General features: G+C 45.3%; 3 protein-coding genes across 5 annotated transcripts; all 3 read right to left on the minus strand.

Moving 5' to 3' along the window:
- Positions 1-30: 30 nt before the first annotated feature.
- On the minus strand, positions 31-2,753 carry LOC143368926 (uncharacterized). The gene is made up of 2 exons (XM_076812163.1): positions 1,648-2,753; positions 31-1,548 (listed from the first exon to the last, which is right to left on the minus strand). Exons 1-2 carry the CDS (start codon positions 1,774-1,776, stop codon positions 679-681), a joined length of 999 nt encoding a protein of 332 aa, XP_076668278.1. The 5' UTR covers positions 1,777-2,753; the 3' UTR covers positions 31-678.
- Positions 2,754-3,685: 932 nt separating this feature from the next.
- LOC143368913 (uncharacterized) lies at positions 3,686-9,508 on the minus strand. Of its 3 annotated transcripts, none has more exons than XM_076812126.1 (9): positions 9,287-9,504; positions 7,579-8,407; positions 7,163-7,483; positions 6,038-7,011; positions 5,700-5,867; positions 5,379-5,619; positions 4,392-4,518; positions 4,098-4,279; positions 3,686-4,001 (listed from the first exon to the last, which is right to left on the minus strand). In XM_076812126.1, exons 2-9 carry the CDS (start codon positions 8,344-8,346, stop codon positions 3,756-3,758), a joined length of 3,027 nt encoding a protein of 1,008 aa, XP_076668241.1. In that variant the 5' UTR covers positions 8,347-8,407; positions 9,287-9,504; the 3' UTR covers positions 3,686-3,755. The 3 variants fall into 3 exon arrangements, with proteins under 3 accessions (XP_076668241.1, XP_076668242.1, XP_076668243.1); XM_076812127.1 differs by having other exon boundaries at positions 9,277-9,504; XM_076812128.1 differs by lacking the exons at positions 3,686-4,001; positions 4,392-4,518 and having other exon boundaries at positions 4,104-4,279; positions 9,287-9,508.
- A 1,847-nt stretch (positions 9,509-11,355) lies between these two features.
- On the minus strand, positions 11,356-17,187 carry LOC143368931 (putative fatty acyl-CoA reductase CG5065). The gene is made up of 10 exons (XM_076812167.1): positions 17,018-17,187; positions 16,697-16,924; positions 15,817-16,065; positions 15,558-15,703; positions 15,367-15,476; positions 13,863-14,055; positions 13,535-13,783; positions 13,271-13,450; positions 12,518-12,598; positions 11,356-11,609 (listed from the first exon to the last, which is right to left on the minus strand). The coding sequence occupies exons 1-10, from the start codon at positions 17,021-17,023 to the stop codon at positions 11,474-11,476; spliced, it is 1,578 nt and encodes a 525-aa protein (XP_076668282.1). The 5' UTR covers positions 17,024-17,187; the 3' UTR covers positions 11,356-11,473.
- Between the last annotated feature and the right edge of the window lie 325 nt (positions 17,188-17,512).

Below are 17,512 nucleotides of genomic sequence, written 5' to 3' on the forward strand. Positions count from 1 at the left end.
CGATGTGTGTAATATTTTCAACAATAATCGTAAACTTAGACTAAGCTTTATTACTTACGAATTGTAATGCAACTTAATGTAACGCTCAGCCGTCGTATACATACATGCATGCATACACACACGTGTCGTACATACTACTACACAACCGACTCGCAATCAGTTATGTACGTACCTGGTACAGAAATGGTGGGTGCGTTGTGGCAGATAGTGAAAAGAACGTTAGAGCGGTTGCCTTTTGGTCATCACTTGCTACGTGAAAAACCAATTGGAAAGCCGACCAGGCTGTTTGAGCCAAGCTGTGGAAAGAGAAAGGAGAAGCCGAGAAGCAAGGAGAGCGAACGTATACGTACAAGTGCATGGGAAGATTTTCAATACAGCCACGTATAAATAGTCGCGATCAAAAGAGGATTTCGTCAAGTATGGTTAGAAAAGTCGACATGACTTGGAGAAACGACAAACGAGGAGATCGCGACGATGGGCCGATTAAACTATCCGTCAGTTTGAAGAGAATGTATGTAACAGAAGCATGTTGAGAGAGATCTGTTTGTATACCCGCGGCCATGATGTAAGGACATCATGCTCGCGGCAAGTGATGACTGTTCCCTTGGCAGAGTTGCACATCCGCGCCCGCAAAACGAGCCTTCCTTGCCTATATTCACGTAAAAACTGTGATACAAATTAGAGAATCGCCGACGTCGGTGTAGTGGCCGCGAGGAAAACATGCAAGGCAAACATTGTGAGAATCGTCGCTGTTCTTCGTAGCATACTTTCACTACCACTTCTTGGGCATTTGCAGTTGCCAGCGATACAGACTGTATTGTTACGGTTTAAAAACCGCTCGGATACCCGTTTGTTCTTGGTATACACTATCTCGGTAGGCAATCGATTGTTCACACTCTCGATTCTGCTGGCCGAAAGTCTCATAGAGCTTTTCCCGTCCGCGCAGCTGGCGTTTATCGTAATGCTCTCCGCGGCAACTACGTTCGCGCTGGCGTTGGAGAGAACACAGTTCTCGATGAAAACAAGGTCGCCTTCGATCAACAGGTGACCTGGCTTCGACAAATGAAACTTGGAACGGAGAATCTCTACGCTGGAGAAGTATGCGAAATTCAGGGGGCCCGTTACGTTTTGAAACTCGCTATTTTCTATACGCAGCGTTCCGCCCTTCTCCGAGAAATTCAATCCATCGATACGTCTTATCGTAACGTTCATCATCGAGAAGTTATTTATCGCGATATCGGTGAATCGCTCCTCGAAATTATCGATTCGCGCGTCCTCGATCCTGACGGTCTCGATGCTGCTCAGACTGAGGAAGGTGTCGCGCGTTATCAGTGGTATCCGTCGGATGTTGGACAATTTCAGTCGCTTCATCTTCTTCGAAGTCAGAAACAGCTCGAAGATTAAACGCTCGCTGATGTTTTGCACGATGATTTCCGTGATTCGATTGGCTTCCGTCAAACTGGAGAAGTGAAGATTCGCGAACGTGCAGGATGTGATCCGCAGGCTCGTCACGTTCTCGTAGTTGTACCCTTCGGGCAGGAAAAGTTCCTGAAACCAATTCCGTAACGCGTTCTTTAGCCGTTGGTAACACGAGACACGAGTCACCGCCAGGCAGGTGACTCCAGAAAGGTAAGATGAGAAACTTACCTCGTTTCCAACGCAGTGGCACGTGATCCTTGTCTGTTCGTGAATTTCGCATTGTTCACTGATATCGCTTGCCGCGGTGAGTAATGCCACGATTGCCACGAAACTCATCAATCCCAACACCCTCTTCATCTCTCTTCCTTCTTCGCTTCCTTCTCTCTTCTGTTTAAATCCAATTGGGCGTGTTTTCCGTCTGGTTATCCTCCCTGCCTTCTCCTCCTCGTTTTTATTCTCGTTTCCTCCCTCGCCGAGTAGGTACAGTTACATATGTTCCGCAGGTTGTTCTCCAGCACTGGTCCGATTAGCGTTTACTTTCCCTCCTCTTCTACGGAGGGTGCTTTCACGAAAACTTTTCCCTGGATCCGCAGACTTGGGCGACGCGCTTGTGTGGATCGCGGTTGAAGAGAAAAGACGGGTTATCGTCGTAGAGGCCAATCGCCGAATAAAATATGGTCTGCTGGATCATCGAGATTAAGATGGACAGTTGTTTCGTACCGCTTTTATATAGAGTGACATGAGCGTCGCACGTCGGTGGATCGCAACACGCCCCATCCACTGAGCATATTCATCGAGATAATCGGTATATGCAGAACAAACGCGTGAATCGGTTCGGCTCTGCGTAGTAGGCACCTATGTACACACTCGCGTACCATAGTGTACGTACTGCAGTTTTTACTTTTTAAGGCCTCTCGTTTGGACCCTCTGAGCGAGTAGTGCTACGCGCGTACACATACATAATACGTATACATACTTACTTACATGTATCTACGCTGACTGTAGCACCCGCTATAGCCTGTCCGTAATACGAGTGGTCAATTCCCAACGGAAAAGCACGCCGCGTATCCGCCGGAACTGGTATATCGCGACAATGAATCTCCAGGATCGATCACCACCGTTCATGGCACTTTCTTACCTATGCTTTGCTCGTCCATTTTCCATTTCTCTTTCTCCTCTTGTCCATACTCCCTCTCTTCTTGCTCTTGTGCTTGCTCACTTATGTTAGTAAGTAGGTGTACTACAGAGTATTTACAACTTCCCGTACGCAGTCTATGTTTCAGTGGTAGCGCAGTAGCCGGACATCGAGTGGGGTGGAGAGTCACTGCGTGAACAAAGTCGACGCTCGAATACTAGAATTAATCAAAGTAATGCCTGTGCCACATATGTATATCCGTCAGCCAATTATGCCGAAGAGTACGAGTATCTGCGCGCCGATACATACATTTACATGCATGAATATTATAATTTATCTGCACTTATTGTTAGTTCCCACCTTTTTATTCAACTCGGGTCGAATCAGCAGAGTAAAACTATGATTAAGCCACGATAAAGAAGAAAGAAAGAATAAACATTTTGTACGCAGCCTTCGAACGAATATGAACGTTGATGGTAAGTACGTAGTAACAAGATAGTAAAGCCGAAAATTCGGCAGTTAAATGGCAACATCGATCAACGTAGAAAACTATTCAAGGACTTGATCGACGTTGTTCGAAGTGAGACGCATACTCTTTACGGCCCGAATTGTAAGTATACATACCTATTAAGCCTCGGGCGCTTCTTTTCTCACGATTCTCTCAACGACCTTGTCTCGGCGCGCCGTGGCGCTCGAAACTTATTTACCTTGATACCAGCATGGTATGCCCCACTACCTTATTCCTATTCCAGCTCTACAACATGCGTGGTCGGCGGAATACGAGACGTAGGTCAGGTCAGTTGATGCAGGTATTCAAATAAACATGTTTCGGTTCGAAAAAAAAACGTGAGAAGATAAACAACACCCGAGGCTCGCAATTAGTAGGGTCGCACTTCTCGCTCTATTCCCATTCGCTCCATTGAAGGATGCAGGGAAGGAGAAACTAAAGCAGAGCACTGTAAACGGGACTCTATCGCAGAGTCTTACTGCCCTGCTATATGTAGGTACATGTGTATATAACTGCCGAATGTACGACTTAAGCGGCTTGATCGCCGCCGACGTACGAGTTTACTAAATCTGTACACGTATCTATGTATGTATATCATTCGCGGTGGCTTTCTTAAATGTATAGTTGAAAAATGTTCTTATCTTAATCGTGTTTAACGATCAGTATCGGTAAGTGTCCGAATTGCATTCGCAATTAGCATCTTTTGTAGAAAATCCTTTTGATTGTGTCTTTTCTTTCGGGCGAGACAAGGGCCAACGGTGTTTTTCCTTGACGGTTCGAAATATTGGTGTGCGCCCCGGCTTGTATCAACAGAGAACATACTTCTTTTTGCCTCTCGAAAGGGACGCTGTTCGAAACAGCCGCTGCCAAGTGCAACGGCGTATTGTGGTTGTAGTTGACCGCGTTCATCAAATCAGAAGCGTATGTAGCCAGCAATACCTGCCGAAAGGGTAGAGTGACCGTAAAAGGAATCAGTGAATCGCGTTGGCGGTACAGCTACAGAATTCGAAGATTGATTATATTGTAGATAGGTACCTTCACCAAGGCGGGATCGCAGGCTAAAGATACAGCCATGTGTAATGCCGTGTCGCCGCATTTTGTCTCCTTGATCCTAGGGTCGGCACCATGCTTCAGGAGCAACTCCACGGTGGCAACGGACGTGATCCCTCTCGTCAGTGGGTTGTGCGATTCTATCGCCACGTGAAGGGCTGTCCGTCCTACGTAAATCCAGCAGAATAAGTTGTAATTAGTTTATCGTTTCAGTATATCGACTCACGCCCTTCCATGGATGTTCGTGGGCCGTTATAAAAGTTACGTATCGCGGCTAACCGTCGTAGTTGCGTTTCGACAGATCGAACACCACGTTTCCCTGGATCGTTTTCAAGGCCAGCAATTCAGCGAGAACTTGACCATGACAGTCTCCTTGCGCTGCCACCGAATGTATCAATGTGTCACCCTGCGGAGGGGAGGTAAAGACCGGACTATACATATACCTATACACAAGTCTGTGAGGCAAATAGGTGGGCAAAACCGTATACCTATACACAGTATGACTAGAAGGGATTAGTATGATTAGTAGGGATTAGTGTGCACTAAGGTGGACCTTAGCTACCCTTGACGATAAATATTTTGCGAGATTTTTCTGGTCTCACCCCCCAGAATTGTGACACATGTTGAGAGAATGATCTGGAAAGAATTTCGGGCCGATTGGACCATGGGAAAACGAAGCGCATCGAATTTGAAAATTTTGAATTTTTTAAAACTTCACATAAATATACATTATGATATATGAAAAAACTCTTCAGACAAAAGTTGTAGCATATAAAGGGGCGAATATAATGGTAGTTTCTTTTTCAAGGTCATTCTTACGAGTTTCAAGGCCGCTCTTTCGATTTTTTTTTCAAGGCCGCTATTTCGATTTTTTTTTCAAGGCCGCTATTTCGATTTTTTTCAAGGCCGCTCTTTCGATTTTTTCAAGGCCGCTCTTTCAAGTTTTCAAGGTCACGGATGTTATTTTTTTGTTAACAATCGTATAGGCTGCTTAATCAGAAAAAATACAAATTCCACGATATATCATAATGTATATTTATGTCCAGTTTTAGAAAATTCAAATTTTTCAAATTCGACGCGCTTCGTTTTCCCGTAGTCCAATCAGCCTGATTTTTTTTACAGATCATTTCCCCAACAAGTGTCACAATTCTGGGGAGGGGGGGGGGGGGGCAAACAAATTTGCTGGTCGAAAAATAAGGTTCACCCTAGTGTACGCTGACCACTGTGCGAAGATGTAAAGTGGAGAGACAAATGCGTGAAGCTTACACGAGTATGGTACAATCGTTGACTGACGTCAAGTCCCTTCTGTAACATCGCCGCGGCCAAATATCCGGTAACGTAGGGATATTGTGGACAATTGAGGGCAGCCAAGTAAAGAGCATCCTCGCCGCGATCGTTGGAAACCGACAGCGCTTTCTTAACTGCGCTCAGCCGTTCGACGAGCGGTGCTAAGTAAGCCTTCTTCTTCGCTAGCTCGTCCGGATTTCCCACTAGGCACATCAGCATCCTATCGGACACACACACGGATCGGCTCTCAACACCATCTCGCGAGTCTACCCAGGTACTTATGCACATATGTATTCTTACGTGTCTCCGTCCTCGTCCTGCTTCGCCAGTTCCTCGACCGATCGTTTCAGTAGACTACTCATTGCTCTCTCTACTTCCTTTGCATTCAATCCGTCCTTCAGCCTCTCGCTCGCCCTTACAAGCGGTAAGTTCAACGAAGGCCAAGGCATTATACTGCGATCGGAATTTCTGCGAGGACACAGGATAGTTAAAGAAAGAAAGGAAAAGAGAAAGACGACGAAACGTAGGTAGGTACAGCAGAGCGATCGCTGAGCAATAGGTAGGTTTCAGTTGTTAGGTCGCTCACGATCGTATCAATATACCTACCTACTTACATACGTGCATACATACATACTTACGTGGTACTTAATTGTTGCTTAGAAGAAGAAGAGCCGGAACACCATGGAGCCAAAAACACGTTTGGAATTTCAATGGGATCGGTCGGATTCGTCGACTCGGTGGGTCTAGATTCGTGAAAATTGATATGGCTGGTGAGGGCAGTATCGATCACGGTCGACGAAGGAAAACTGGGAGCATGGAGATTGGAATGGAGGAACTGGAAGATGCTGCGAACGGTGTCGCTGTCCGTCCCGACTGCCTTTGCCTGTGTTTGCCAATGGTTTCCCTCGACGACACCGCGCGATACGTCCCCGTTGTAGTAGTTGGGGACTATCGCGTCTGCCTTGTAATCGGTTGGGATCGGGTTTGCTATCTCGAGGTTGGGTATCCTACTGCCGATACTGTTCTCACGCGCCTGGTACGATACGTTCGACTCCGATAGATCGGTACCTGCGACGTGTTCAGCAGAAATTTTGTCGCGAGTTGGACGGGTAGTCGAGTTTGCCAGGTCAAACCGCGTCAAGTATTGCTCGGCCAGTAGATTTGCCCGAAGGGCCTCTTGACACGTGGACTCATTCACGTACGATAGTAGATTCGCAGTTCTCTCCGACTTGGACCAAATCGTTTCCGCCTCGGGCTTTTCTTCTCCCAAAGTCTTGAGAATTTCATCGACCAGCTGTAAGTCGTTCTTGTCGATGGTATCGAGGATATTGCTGGCCGCAGTGGCGTCTCTAGCAGCTTTGTTCTCCTCATCGATTTCACAAATATTCAGCCCAACATTCTGGAGGGGCTCGCGAGTGTCGCTCCAAAGCGAAAAGTTTTCAAGATCCTCGTCCAGTTGTTCTCCCATTTGCGAACCGAGAGGCACCTGCTGATGCATTGGATTCGGGCTTGGGCTGTCGCTGTAGGATTGATTCGACGAGGAGGAGAAAGAGAAAGAGGAATTAGAAGAGGACGATAAGCGCTGAGGCGGCCTGTACTTGGTGGCGGCGACCTGTGAATAGCAACGGTGAGCAGGCTATTAGACTATGGATGCCTGTGTGTATAATAAGACGCGCAGGGTATGCAAGGGGTAGTACATCGATAGGATTAATGGTTGAAGGTTAAAGGCTAAAGCTAAAGGCTAAATCCTAAAGGCTTGTTACCCGAGGGGAACCGATTGGACTGCAAGTCAAGTTGTTGGACCGTCTCGTCGGTGGGAATTCCGCACGAGTAGACGGACAGGCCGAACTATTAGGCGAGCTGGAGCCGCCGCTCTCCGATTCTGAGGCGGCTGGGTCGCGACCATCAACCGCGCGAGAATCGTGCCATGTCCTCGTCGTGTCCGGCGAATATAGTAATCTGCTCTCCGAGACGGATTGTGCCGGTTGAACACAGCCCCGTGTCAGAATCTCTAGCAACGAGTCCTCGCTTGGCTCGTTCGCGGTGCTTGCCAGAGCTGGTGCCGGGGCCGAGACAGACGCAACCTGAACGCAATCGAAAAGAACGTGGCAGCTGTGTTAGTCTCGTTTATTAACCTCGAGGAAACAATTTATCGGGGACGCGTGAACGGCTTACTTACGTCGTTATCCAAGCTGCACGACTTGATCGTACTCTGATCTTTGCTATTGGTCCAAGCGTTACAGACCGTCCTGGCAGCATCTTGCAATTGGTCCAGACAGGCGTTCAATTTCTCGCTGTATTCTTTGTCACGGAGAATCTGCTCAGCAGTTTTGTCATAATCAAAGGTGAACGTCTCGTTGGTTTTCAGATCTTGAGGTTGCCCGTAAGTCATCCAGTAGGGTGGCGCGCGAGTCGTCGATGGGAAATGTGATTTGATCGGTCCTCGTTCGATCAGCTGTTCCTCGCGAACGCGGCTGTCGTTGTTGCCGTAACAGTGTTTGCTGCTCCTGTTACTATTGCTACTACTATCGGTGTCACTGTCGTCGTCGTCATGGTCGGTGTCATTGTCGCTTTCGTTTTCGTTTTCGTTTTCGTTTCCGTTGCTCCCTGTAGTCTGACATCTGAGAATGTCGTTGTCACGGAAACTGGATCGACAGTCTACGGCAGATCGTCCGCGATCGATAGATTCACGGGTCTTTCGGTCGAATCTATTTACCAGAGAGCCGCAGCAATTGCCAGCTTTACGATCATGCCTAAGTCGAAGGCCTTCAATCTTTTCGATTATATCGTCGAAATGTTTCGACGAATGAATAACGATCGCGTCGTCCGGCGGCGAATAAATAGGTATGGTCTTGTCAATGCGAGGCAAAGGCATAGTACTTGCGTTTGCCATTGCAGATGAATCGCCTCTCCTTGCCTGGGCAATTGCCAGCGGGAAACGGCTCATTCAAATGCGCACTGTCGCTATCGAATTCTCGCTAAATATTCCCCACGAATCTGCCAGTCACCTGCAAAAAAGATACGAATTAGTCGGGAATCGGTACACGCGTAATTAAAAATAGACACTCGCGTGAGAAAATCCGCGTGGCGCCGATGGCTCCCTTATTCTACATATTCGATAGAAGTGGTTGTCATTGTCGCCGTTCGCAACTGCCGATAATCGAGCTAAAAATATTCTACTTCGCGCTAATTCCCGTTACCATCGGAGAGTCGAGGAAATCGAGCAAGAAGACAGTGACACACTGCGTTGATTGGTAACCAAGGAGTCGTAAATGGAAACGTGAACGCAAAAGCGAGGGTCCTCGCGTTTGCGTCCAGCATTAATAGTTTATTCGGCGACCGGTTGTGTAACCCGTTTATTGGATAGTGATTGCTGGCAAGAAGTATGTGCTGGAACTCGTCGAGACTTGTCCAGCTTGGCTGGGAAGCAAGGCTGCCGCCTGTCGCGTTGCCTGGTAACACCTCGTATTCGCGACCAGACCACCTGCTACCGTCTACGATCACTTTCTTTCTCCACCTTGTTCGTATCAGTTCGTACGGTATGATAGTATACACTGTTTGGAAGCCGCGCGCAACTAGCACAAAGCCTGGAAGCACAATCACGTTTGCCGCGCATTAAGTGCATCGGTCGCAACTTTCGATTGATGGACCTTTCACTTCACTGGTTCATTCGATGCGTAGTACGCACAATCGTCGACCCCGTAAACGCCACTCCGCGTCGCGGTTGTAAGTCGTAACTGGTCGTAACCGCATACAATCGATGCGACGGGGTATCGTTGTGGAAGGCGACTCGCGATATCGTAAAACGTATGTGTTTTAGCTGACGCGGCGGTCGTTGGCCAGGAATAGGAACGTGAACACGCTTGCTTGTACGTACATATACCTACCTCCATAAACTGGTTCTGCCGAATGTACCTCTCCCTATCCCTCTGTTCTGCCCGCTTTTGCTCGTAACAGTAATGAATGGAAGTAGCGGTGGCGTAGTGGCGATTTCGCTTCTGCAAGCCGATCATCGGACGTGTAAAAAATCGAGCCACGCTCGACCGGCCACACCGCACGGCGCACGATTGTAATGTCTGTCTGCTGGGTCGGTGGTAGCGGATACGCATGCGCGACTACCGGTGACGTCCGTTTCAACCTACATTTGCATGTGCGCATATGGACGCGCCCGTGTAGGCTCACCCGACAGCATCCAGCAGCACCCGCCAGCAGCGTAGTGGTACCTATATGTGTAGAATTGATGGCGGGAAAGAAAAATCGATTTACCTATTTATTTCGCCGCTTTGACGTAGAACTATGTCTTTTCCTGCGCTACATACAGTGAGTAACGGAAATATTCGGACAGTTTTTAAAGTCGCATAACTTTTTTAGAATTGGTCCAAATGACATGAGTTTTTTTTTAGATGCTAGAAGGATTACTTTGCTGAGTGACGTGATTCGTCGTTTTGAAACAAATGCAATTCGTCAGAATAGCAAAAAAAATAGTAAAGGTGGGTTTTTAAACCTTTTTTTGTGAGTCTGTAGTGAAAATTTAAAAAAAAAACTTTTGTAGATTGAAGTAAGTTGTATACGTGCCTAAAATTTCATCAAAATCGGTTAACGTTGCTCTGAGCTATGAACGCTTGAAGATCGCAAAATAAAGTCGAAAATCGCTGATTTCGGGAATTTCGCGATTTTCGACATATGTACCTCAATCGACAAACGGGTCAGAGCCACAGCCGTAGTTCTGCGTGAAATATGCAGCATAATACATTTATGCTTGAGACTTTTTGGTTACGAATAACCATTACCGATGGCGAGAATTTGTTTTGGTTACAGTGTATCTAAACAATATTGGCTGTACTTCCGAAAGGTGACCGATCCAGATGAAACTTGGTGGGTATTACGAGGGGTGTGGAAAGGCCCCAAATATAAAATTTTAGCTTCGGCAATTAATGCGTTCAAAAGATACAGGGGTAATTGTGAATAAAAGGGTACACCTTACCGATTTTTTTTTAATCACTTTACCACGGTCCCCCCTCTTAACAATATTTTGATTGACTTATACCGACACAACGCATTCCACTTTCTAACTTGTCCCGGGTATTAGTATTGGTTGGGGCTAGATTAGTGCAGGGGGCGCGCGGCCCGCTCGCGGGCGCCTAAAGCATGGTAGCAAACCGATGTGAGTTTGGCGATGCTAAAAATGAGACTGTAGTTACAAAATTTCAGAAATAAGAAATGGCAGGACGGGAAGCTTTTCGGGTAGGGTAGCCTGCACCAACGTCAAAAAAAAATTAAAAAAAAAAAATTAACAATAATTTTTTATTAATATTTTGGAAACTAATAAATACCCGAAGCTACAATTTTAGATTTAGGGTCCACTCCCCCTCCCGCAAACCTCATCTCGATCGGCCACCGGTCCCTTTCGGAATAACATCCCCAATATCTGTTGCTAATTCATATTAGTTACGCTGTAACCAAAAAAAAAATCCCGCAATAGATATTGGTTATACCGTAACCAAAAAAATTCTCGTCATCGATAATGGTTATTCGTAACCGAAAATAATTTTCGCCATCAATATAATGGTTATTAGTGACGTATACGTACCTGAATACGTAGTAGGTAAACCGGAGACAATGATGGAAAGAAACAAAAGAATCGATTTTACTACAAAGAGGCGAAAACGTGGTCTAGTGATTTGATGTTGTATTCGGAAGGATTCGGAGGAAGGGGTGATGTCTCGCGTTGATAGGAGGTGGGGGCGACGGCGATGGTACCCATGACGGAATCGATGGTTGCGCAGTCTGATAAGCTGTTTTCTAGAGTCTCGCACAGCTGGCACTTGCGAAACCGTCGAGGAACAGCGATGATGCGATTTCTTATCCGTTCGAGATTCGTCACAGAAATCGCGATGGTTTAACAAGCCCAATAAGCCCAGTGGGTCGGAGGTTTAAGAATCGTGAAACACGCCCATCCTTTTTCTCTTGTGTTTTATTTCGACAAACAACTCGACACGATTTCCTGATTTCTGAACAGGAAGCAAACACCAACGATTCAGCTCGCGGGACGCGCAACCACTTGCAAAACGCAACTATTCGTTAAAAATCGATCCGTTCGTCAGCGACGCAACTGGCGTAAAAATGTACGAATAGAGTCCAACCTTCCCAAAGATCCACAGCAGGAGCACGATACAACAGCCGTGCACTATCCTCTCGATCCACCGCATCCTGTAACATTCGAATCTTGAGACTGATTATTTATCAGGTACCTACCAAGTACAATCTAGAATCTAGAATTTCGCAAAGCGGAACAGACGTGGGTAGTGCCTTTTCGAGAGTGGACCGCAGTCCAACAAATAAGCATAGTCTAATAATTTTAGAAGTGAATGCAACTAAGAATATGAAACGAGAGCGTGACGCGTGCGAGCATGTTTTCAGAATTATTCGCTCGGAATTTCCACGATCGAGCGTCATGCGGCAATTAATCACACTCATCCTCCCATTAAGCCTGCTCCGCAATCTCCGCTTCCTTCGTCATCGTCCACGAGACGAGATCGCAGCCGTGAGCCGAGTCAGTCAGTAGCACAAACATCGATGGCAAAGTAGAGGAAAGAAGAGTGCAAAAAGAAGGCGAGCTGATAGGACGGAGCCAAGGGCAAAGTTGTTGCGGTCAGCATGGAAGGCGCAAAAGAGAGATCGATCGCATTTCACACAATGCACGTAAGAGAAATGGATAGTGTAGCGCGTGTATACAGGTCATCCATTGAAGTTGCAACCTACGGGGGCGCGAACAGATGAAAATGGCAACAGCGCCTCACGGACGCATTCCACTACAACGATGCACCGGCCCGGCGTTCGGAGAGCTGCCAGCGATCGCTGGACAGCAGTGATGCCCGAGTTTCGAAAATTTTAGGATGGTCTCTTTCAAATTAACGTCGCAAAGAGCTATTTGAAATTTCCCGGCTCAGGTATGCGAGCCGCGCGCTCCGCTTTTATGATCGGTTTACCACTCGCACCCCAGATTACTGTAATGAGGTCGTAGTAGATCTCGATTTCGATCCCGCCCAAACCACACGAGTTCTTCCGATGCGTGATAGTCGAGCAACCCTATTATGCTCGTGAGAGTGCTACTTTACCTATTTAAATGCTGTTTAGACTTCTCCAATTGCGACAGATCTTCGTGCAGAAGGTAACGTTTCGCTCCGAGTAAAGCGGTCCTGATGGAAAGAAATCAAGCAGGGAACTTTGAACAGCGTTACCTATTACATATTATTATTAAATATGTACAATGTACACAATAGGTACTCGAATACTATTTGGTGGTATAGGTACAGACACGATGAGACTTGCCTTGAGGCGTGCCTCGAGATGAGGTCTCGTGTCGCGTGCTGGCAGGGTGGAGAGATGTGGAGAGATGTGGAGAGATGTGGAGAGAGGTGGAGAGAGGTGGAGAGAGGTGGAGAGAGGTGGAGAGAGGTGGAGAGAGGTGGAGAGAGGTGGAGAGAGGTGGAGAGAGGTGGAGAGAGGTGGAGAGAGGTGGAGAGAGGTGGAGAGATGTTGAGAGAGGTGGAGAGAGGTGGAGAGAGGTGGAGAGAGGTGGAGCGAGAGGGCAAGTCTCGTCGTGTACATAAGGCAGGCTTTAGAGTTTAGTGTCATGTATACCTACACTACTGAAGAGTTAACGTAAACATGACTCGGACGCCGCGCCGCGCCGAGACAATCGGCTGGAATAAAACGTGGGAAAGTAAACAATATCCGAGACTTATTGTCAGTTATGGTCGTGAAGCGGCTACTTTGACCAGTGTTGACCAGGTTCCTGATGTTACAAGTTGATACCGCGTAGGTTAGGTATACATCTGATGTGGTACAAGTAGGTTAGCGTTACTTACTCAAAATATTCCGTCCAATCAATGTTGCTGTAGTCGAAACCAAAGATCTTTCGCTCCGGCATTGGCACGTCATTTGTCAGGATGTTTTTCATATTGGTGTTGCGAAAGGCCCATTCATTATGCGTAAAATGCGCCAATTTTTGCGTGGCGTTGTATACCTGTTTGTGAATCTTGAGGAGCCTGGCGAGCGAAGACGAGAAGAAAGAGAGTAGAAAGACAGAAGTAAAAAGATAAGAAAAAACTATGTAACGTGTATTCGCTTACATCGGTTGGCGGCCTTTCAATTTTAGGAATCCGTCTATGAGCAGGGCCGGCAAGAGGTGAAGAATCAAGGTTAGCAAGTAATGGTAGAAGGAACTGCTCGTTAAGGTGGTTCGAGGATACCAGATGATTCCTTCGAGAGGTGTTGTTTCGTTAATCGCCAAACCCGTTGCTATCATCTGTTGCTGAAGAACACGGCAGATCTGATAGGACGTGCAGTTGTAAACGTGAACCTCCGGATCCTTGGTAACCCTGTAGCAGAGCGTTATAAATTTCACTTGACACGACTTAGGTCTGGGTTAATGCGATTTGGAAAATTTCTTCTTCGTACGTGACTCGCCCTCGTTTCCACGCGGCCGTCAGCGTGGCTTTAATGGCCACGTCGACGGGAAGGTAGTCATTGGCAATATCTGACTTTCCACGGGCGACGCGCAATGCTCCCTTTCCACCGAGTATCATCATCCCCACCGGGCCGTTGAAGTTATCCACCCAGCCAGGTACCGGCTCATCTATCGTCGATACCACTGTTCAACGTAACAATGATTTTTTATTACCAGCGTTACTGTAAATCGGTGCAGAATGGCCTGGATTCACTTATTTAGCGCCATTTGGGTCTTTTTTTTAAGAAATCGGAATGAAATTGACGTAAAAAAATCGGATAAAATTATTCCTTTGTAATGATGTATATTTTATATATTTTATATATTTTATATATTTTATATATTTTATATATTTTATATATTTTATATATTTTATATATTTTATATATTTTATATATTTTATATATTTTATATATTTTATATATTTTATATATTTTATATATTTTATATATTTTTTATATTTTATATATTTTTTATATTTTATATATTTTTTATATTTTATATATTTTTTATATTTTATATATTTTTTACATTTATTTATTTTTCAATTTTTTTAACTTATTCGTTATAAAGTAAATGAAAACTGTTCATTTGGTACTTTATTTAATGCCCTTTTCAGTGGTTTATATCGAATGTTCAAGAGACTTTTCTTTTCCAAGTTATAAGGAAAAGTACAAAAATAAAGGAATTCAGCAAAATATAGTTTTGTTTAAATTAAACGCCAATCTTTTGCGCTAAATATCATTTTCTATTTTTTAATAATCTATTAAAAAACAATTCTGAATATATCATCGAAAGAGAATTATTATTTTTATTCTTCAGTTCCAATTTCATTGTGATATTTTTTATGACTCAAGTGCTATAAAAACATGTCGCCGCATGATCGTAACGAAAATGACGAGACGCTGATGACTTCAAACATTTTGAGAAATGGGACAAAGTGGGTAGTGATTCTTGCATGCTTGTATAGAGGAAGGTGCACTGACAATGAGAAGATTCCATCTCTTTAAAATCCGGAACTCGTTAGGACTCGAAAGATATTCCTTCTATTCAAAATTAATTTTTAATAGATTATTTACATTAATTACTAATAGAAAATGACGTTTGGAGCAAAGGATTGGCCTTTAATTTAAACAAAACTATATTTAGCTGCATTCCTTAATTTTTCGACTTTTCCTTATAAATTGGAAATGAGAAGTTTCCCGATCATTCGATTTAAACCACTGAAAAAGTCAATAAACAAAGTACCAAATTAACAGTTTTCAATTTTTTTATAACAATTAAGTTAAAAAATTGAAAAATAAATAAATGTAGAAAGTATTAAATTATACATCATTAGAAAGGAAATTTTTTATCCTACTTTTTTACGTCCATTTCATTTCGATATCTTAAAAAAAGGCCCAAATGGCGTTAAATAAGTGAGTCCGGCCCACCGTGCGGCGCGGCGATGCTTACCTATCGACGGTCGAAAGATCACACTGGGCAGATGTTGGGAGTAGTCGCTAATCACTTGCTCTGCCAGTCGTTTGCTGAATGTATATGTATTCGGCATCGATCCCACGTACCTACGGCGAAGCATCGATGGATCACGATTACGCCTTAGCGACCTACCTACCAGCATGGACTAACGGCTCGAGCCGACTCACTTGGATGTAAATGTTCGTATAGTGTGCTCGTCTAGTGTTTCGGCCATCTGAATGGCATTTCTCCAGTTGAGAAGCGGCGGGTAAACGATCTCATCCACCACTGGTTTATCGGCTTGAGCGTACGCAGAGCTAATGTGCACCAACGCCTGTCGGCGTTGGCGAACGCAAAGTCGACCGGCGTTAGTCGAGGAATAGTGGCGAGACGGGCCGCGAGAATACTTACCTACCTACTACGTAACGAGAAAAGAATTCTACTTGCCACCAAGTTCTCCATGCCTCCCGCCAGAATGCAGATATCCCTGGTACTTCGGCAGTTGGATAATATGTCCTTTTTCAGATTGTCTTCGAATCGAACGTTCGCGGCGACGTGAAAAATCACCGACACTCGGCTGGTAATAGTCTGTCTCTCAGTGGCGGATATACCTAGTCCATCGACGCTCGTGTCACCGAGGACGGGAATTAGCTTCGAGAGGTTGGATGGCCTCTCTTTTCGTAACGTATCGAACAGCTACCGACCAACCAAACAAACCGTCCAGTAACAGGAGCTGAATATACTGCCTATCCGAGATATAGTGACTTAGGCGTGACGTCACTCAGCGGGGCCTTACCCGATATCCTGCTGGGTACTGGCCGCTGAACGTGCCCCCCTACTACATCTTGCAGGACTGTGTTTAAAGAAGACCGGGACAAAACCGGGGCCCTAACAGAAAATAAAACAGAAATTGAAGATACGGTTTATCATTATTAAAAGACATCAATTAAGCTTTGATTAATTATTATATTGATTCATAAATTCTCCACTACTGAATTCTAATGCAGTACATATGCCTTACTAAAATGTATTTGTATTTAATATGAGGCAATTTTTAATAGCCAGTAGCAAAGCTGAATTGATGCCTTTTAATAATGATAAACCGTATCTTGAATTTCTGTTTTATTTTCTGTTAGGGCCCCGGTTTTGTCCTGGTCTTCTCTAAATACAGTCCTGCAAGAGGTAGTAGGCGGGCACGTTTAGCGGCCAGCAGGGTGTCGGGTAAGACCCCGCTGAGGGACTTCACACCCAAGTCACTGTATCTTTGATAGGCACTATACTTTCCACCACTTGAAATTTTCACATTTCCACGTCATCCGCAACTTACCGGTGACTGAAACTCCTTTCTCAATCTCTCTTCGATGGACAGCCCCTTCTTCGGCCGCATCAGCAGATATATCTCTCGAACATCGGGGCAGGATCTGAGTAGCTTCTCGATCAGCACTTTGCCAAGGAATCCGCTACCACCCGTGATTAGGATACTCCTTCCGGCGTAAAATCCGGCTATCGAGGAGCTCTCCCTCGATGTCTTGTCTTTTTCTTTTCCGTCGTGGGCCTAGGTTCAGGAGGTGTTACGGACCGTTAAATTAGACGCGGTTAAAATGCTCGCAAAGTAAAGGGTACCCCTTTCGAATTTTAACAAACTTACAGCCATTGTAAAAGAATGTACACGGACTGTTGTCGCAGTGGCAATATCGGTGGCAATGGCAATGGCAGTGGCGGTGGCGGTGATTGTCTTTGGAAGTTGTCTTGGTCTTTCTTTAATCCTTTCTTTCTCCACGGTCCTTTCGTTTCCTGTCCAGAAGAGACACGAATGATCAGTGACAAATAAACCGCCACGACTGACGGAAGCACCTACTTACCGATAATTGTATTCCGGTTCACCGGTTCAAAGATCAAAACTTTGGTTGCCCATCCGCCCATTGTTAACCGTCGCCCTTGCGAGACTGTAATAGCTAAATAACTGTAACAGTGAAAGAGCGGAATTTATTATAGCTCTAACGTCAAGCCTTATACAAGTAGATATTTATCACATACGTATTCACTTGTACATTGTATTAATAGTTCTTATTTTGTTGCATCTCACTTTACCCCGGAGAGGAGTTCATTTTACCCCGTACATGGGGTAAAGTGATACCACTTG

This window comes from Andrena cerasifolii, chromosome 5 (genome assembly GCF_050908995.1).
Source record: "Andrena cerasifolii isolate SP2316 chromosome 5, iyAndCera1_principal, whole genome shotgun sequence".
Lineage (NCBI taxonomy): Eukaryota > Metazoa > Arthropoda > Insecta > Hymenoptera > Andrenidae > Andrena > Andrena cerasifolii.

Bases quoted from the DNA above. Each gene is read 5' to 3' on its own strand.
- LOC143368926 (XM_076812163.1), bottom strand. From the start codon at position 1,776: ATGAAGAGGGTGTTGGGATTGATGAGTTTCGTGGCAATCGTGGCATTA. The intron at 1,549-1,647 runs GTAAGTTTCTCA...AATTGGTTTCAG, and splicing joins GCCACTGCGTTGGAAACGAG to GAACTTTTCCTGCCCGAAGG.
- LOC143368913 (XM_076812126.1), bottom strand. From the start codon at position 8,346: ATGAGCCGTTTCCCGCTGGCAATTGCCCAGGCAAGGAGAGGCGATTCA. The intron at 5,868-6,037 runs GTAAGTATGTAT...GTGTCCTCGCAG, and splicing joins AAGCAACAATTAAGTACCAC to AAATTCCGATCGCAGTATAA. The intron at 4,280-4,391 runs GTTAGCCGCGAT...GGATTTACGTAG, and splicing joins GTCGAAACGCAACTACGACG to GACGGACAGCCCTTCACGTG.
- LOC143368931 (XM_076812167.1), bottom strand. The intron at 14,056-15,366 runs GTAAGCATCGCC...TACGTTGAACAG, and splicing joins GATCTTTCGACCGTCGATAG to TGGTATCGACGATAGATGAG. The intron at 13,451-13,534 runs GTAAGCGAATAC...TTCGCTCGCCAG, and splicing joins TTGAAAGGCCGCCAACCGAT to GCTCCTCAAGATTCACAAAC.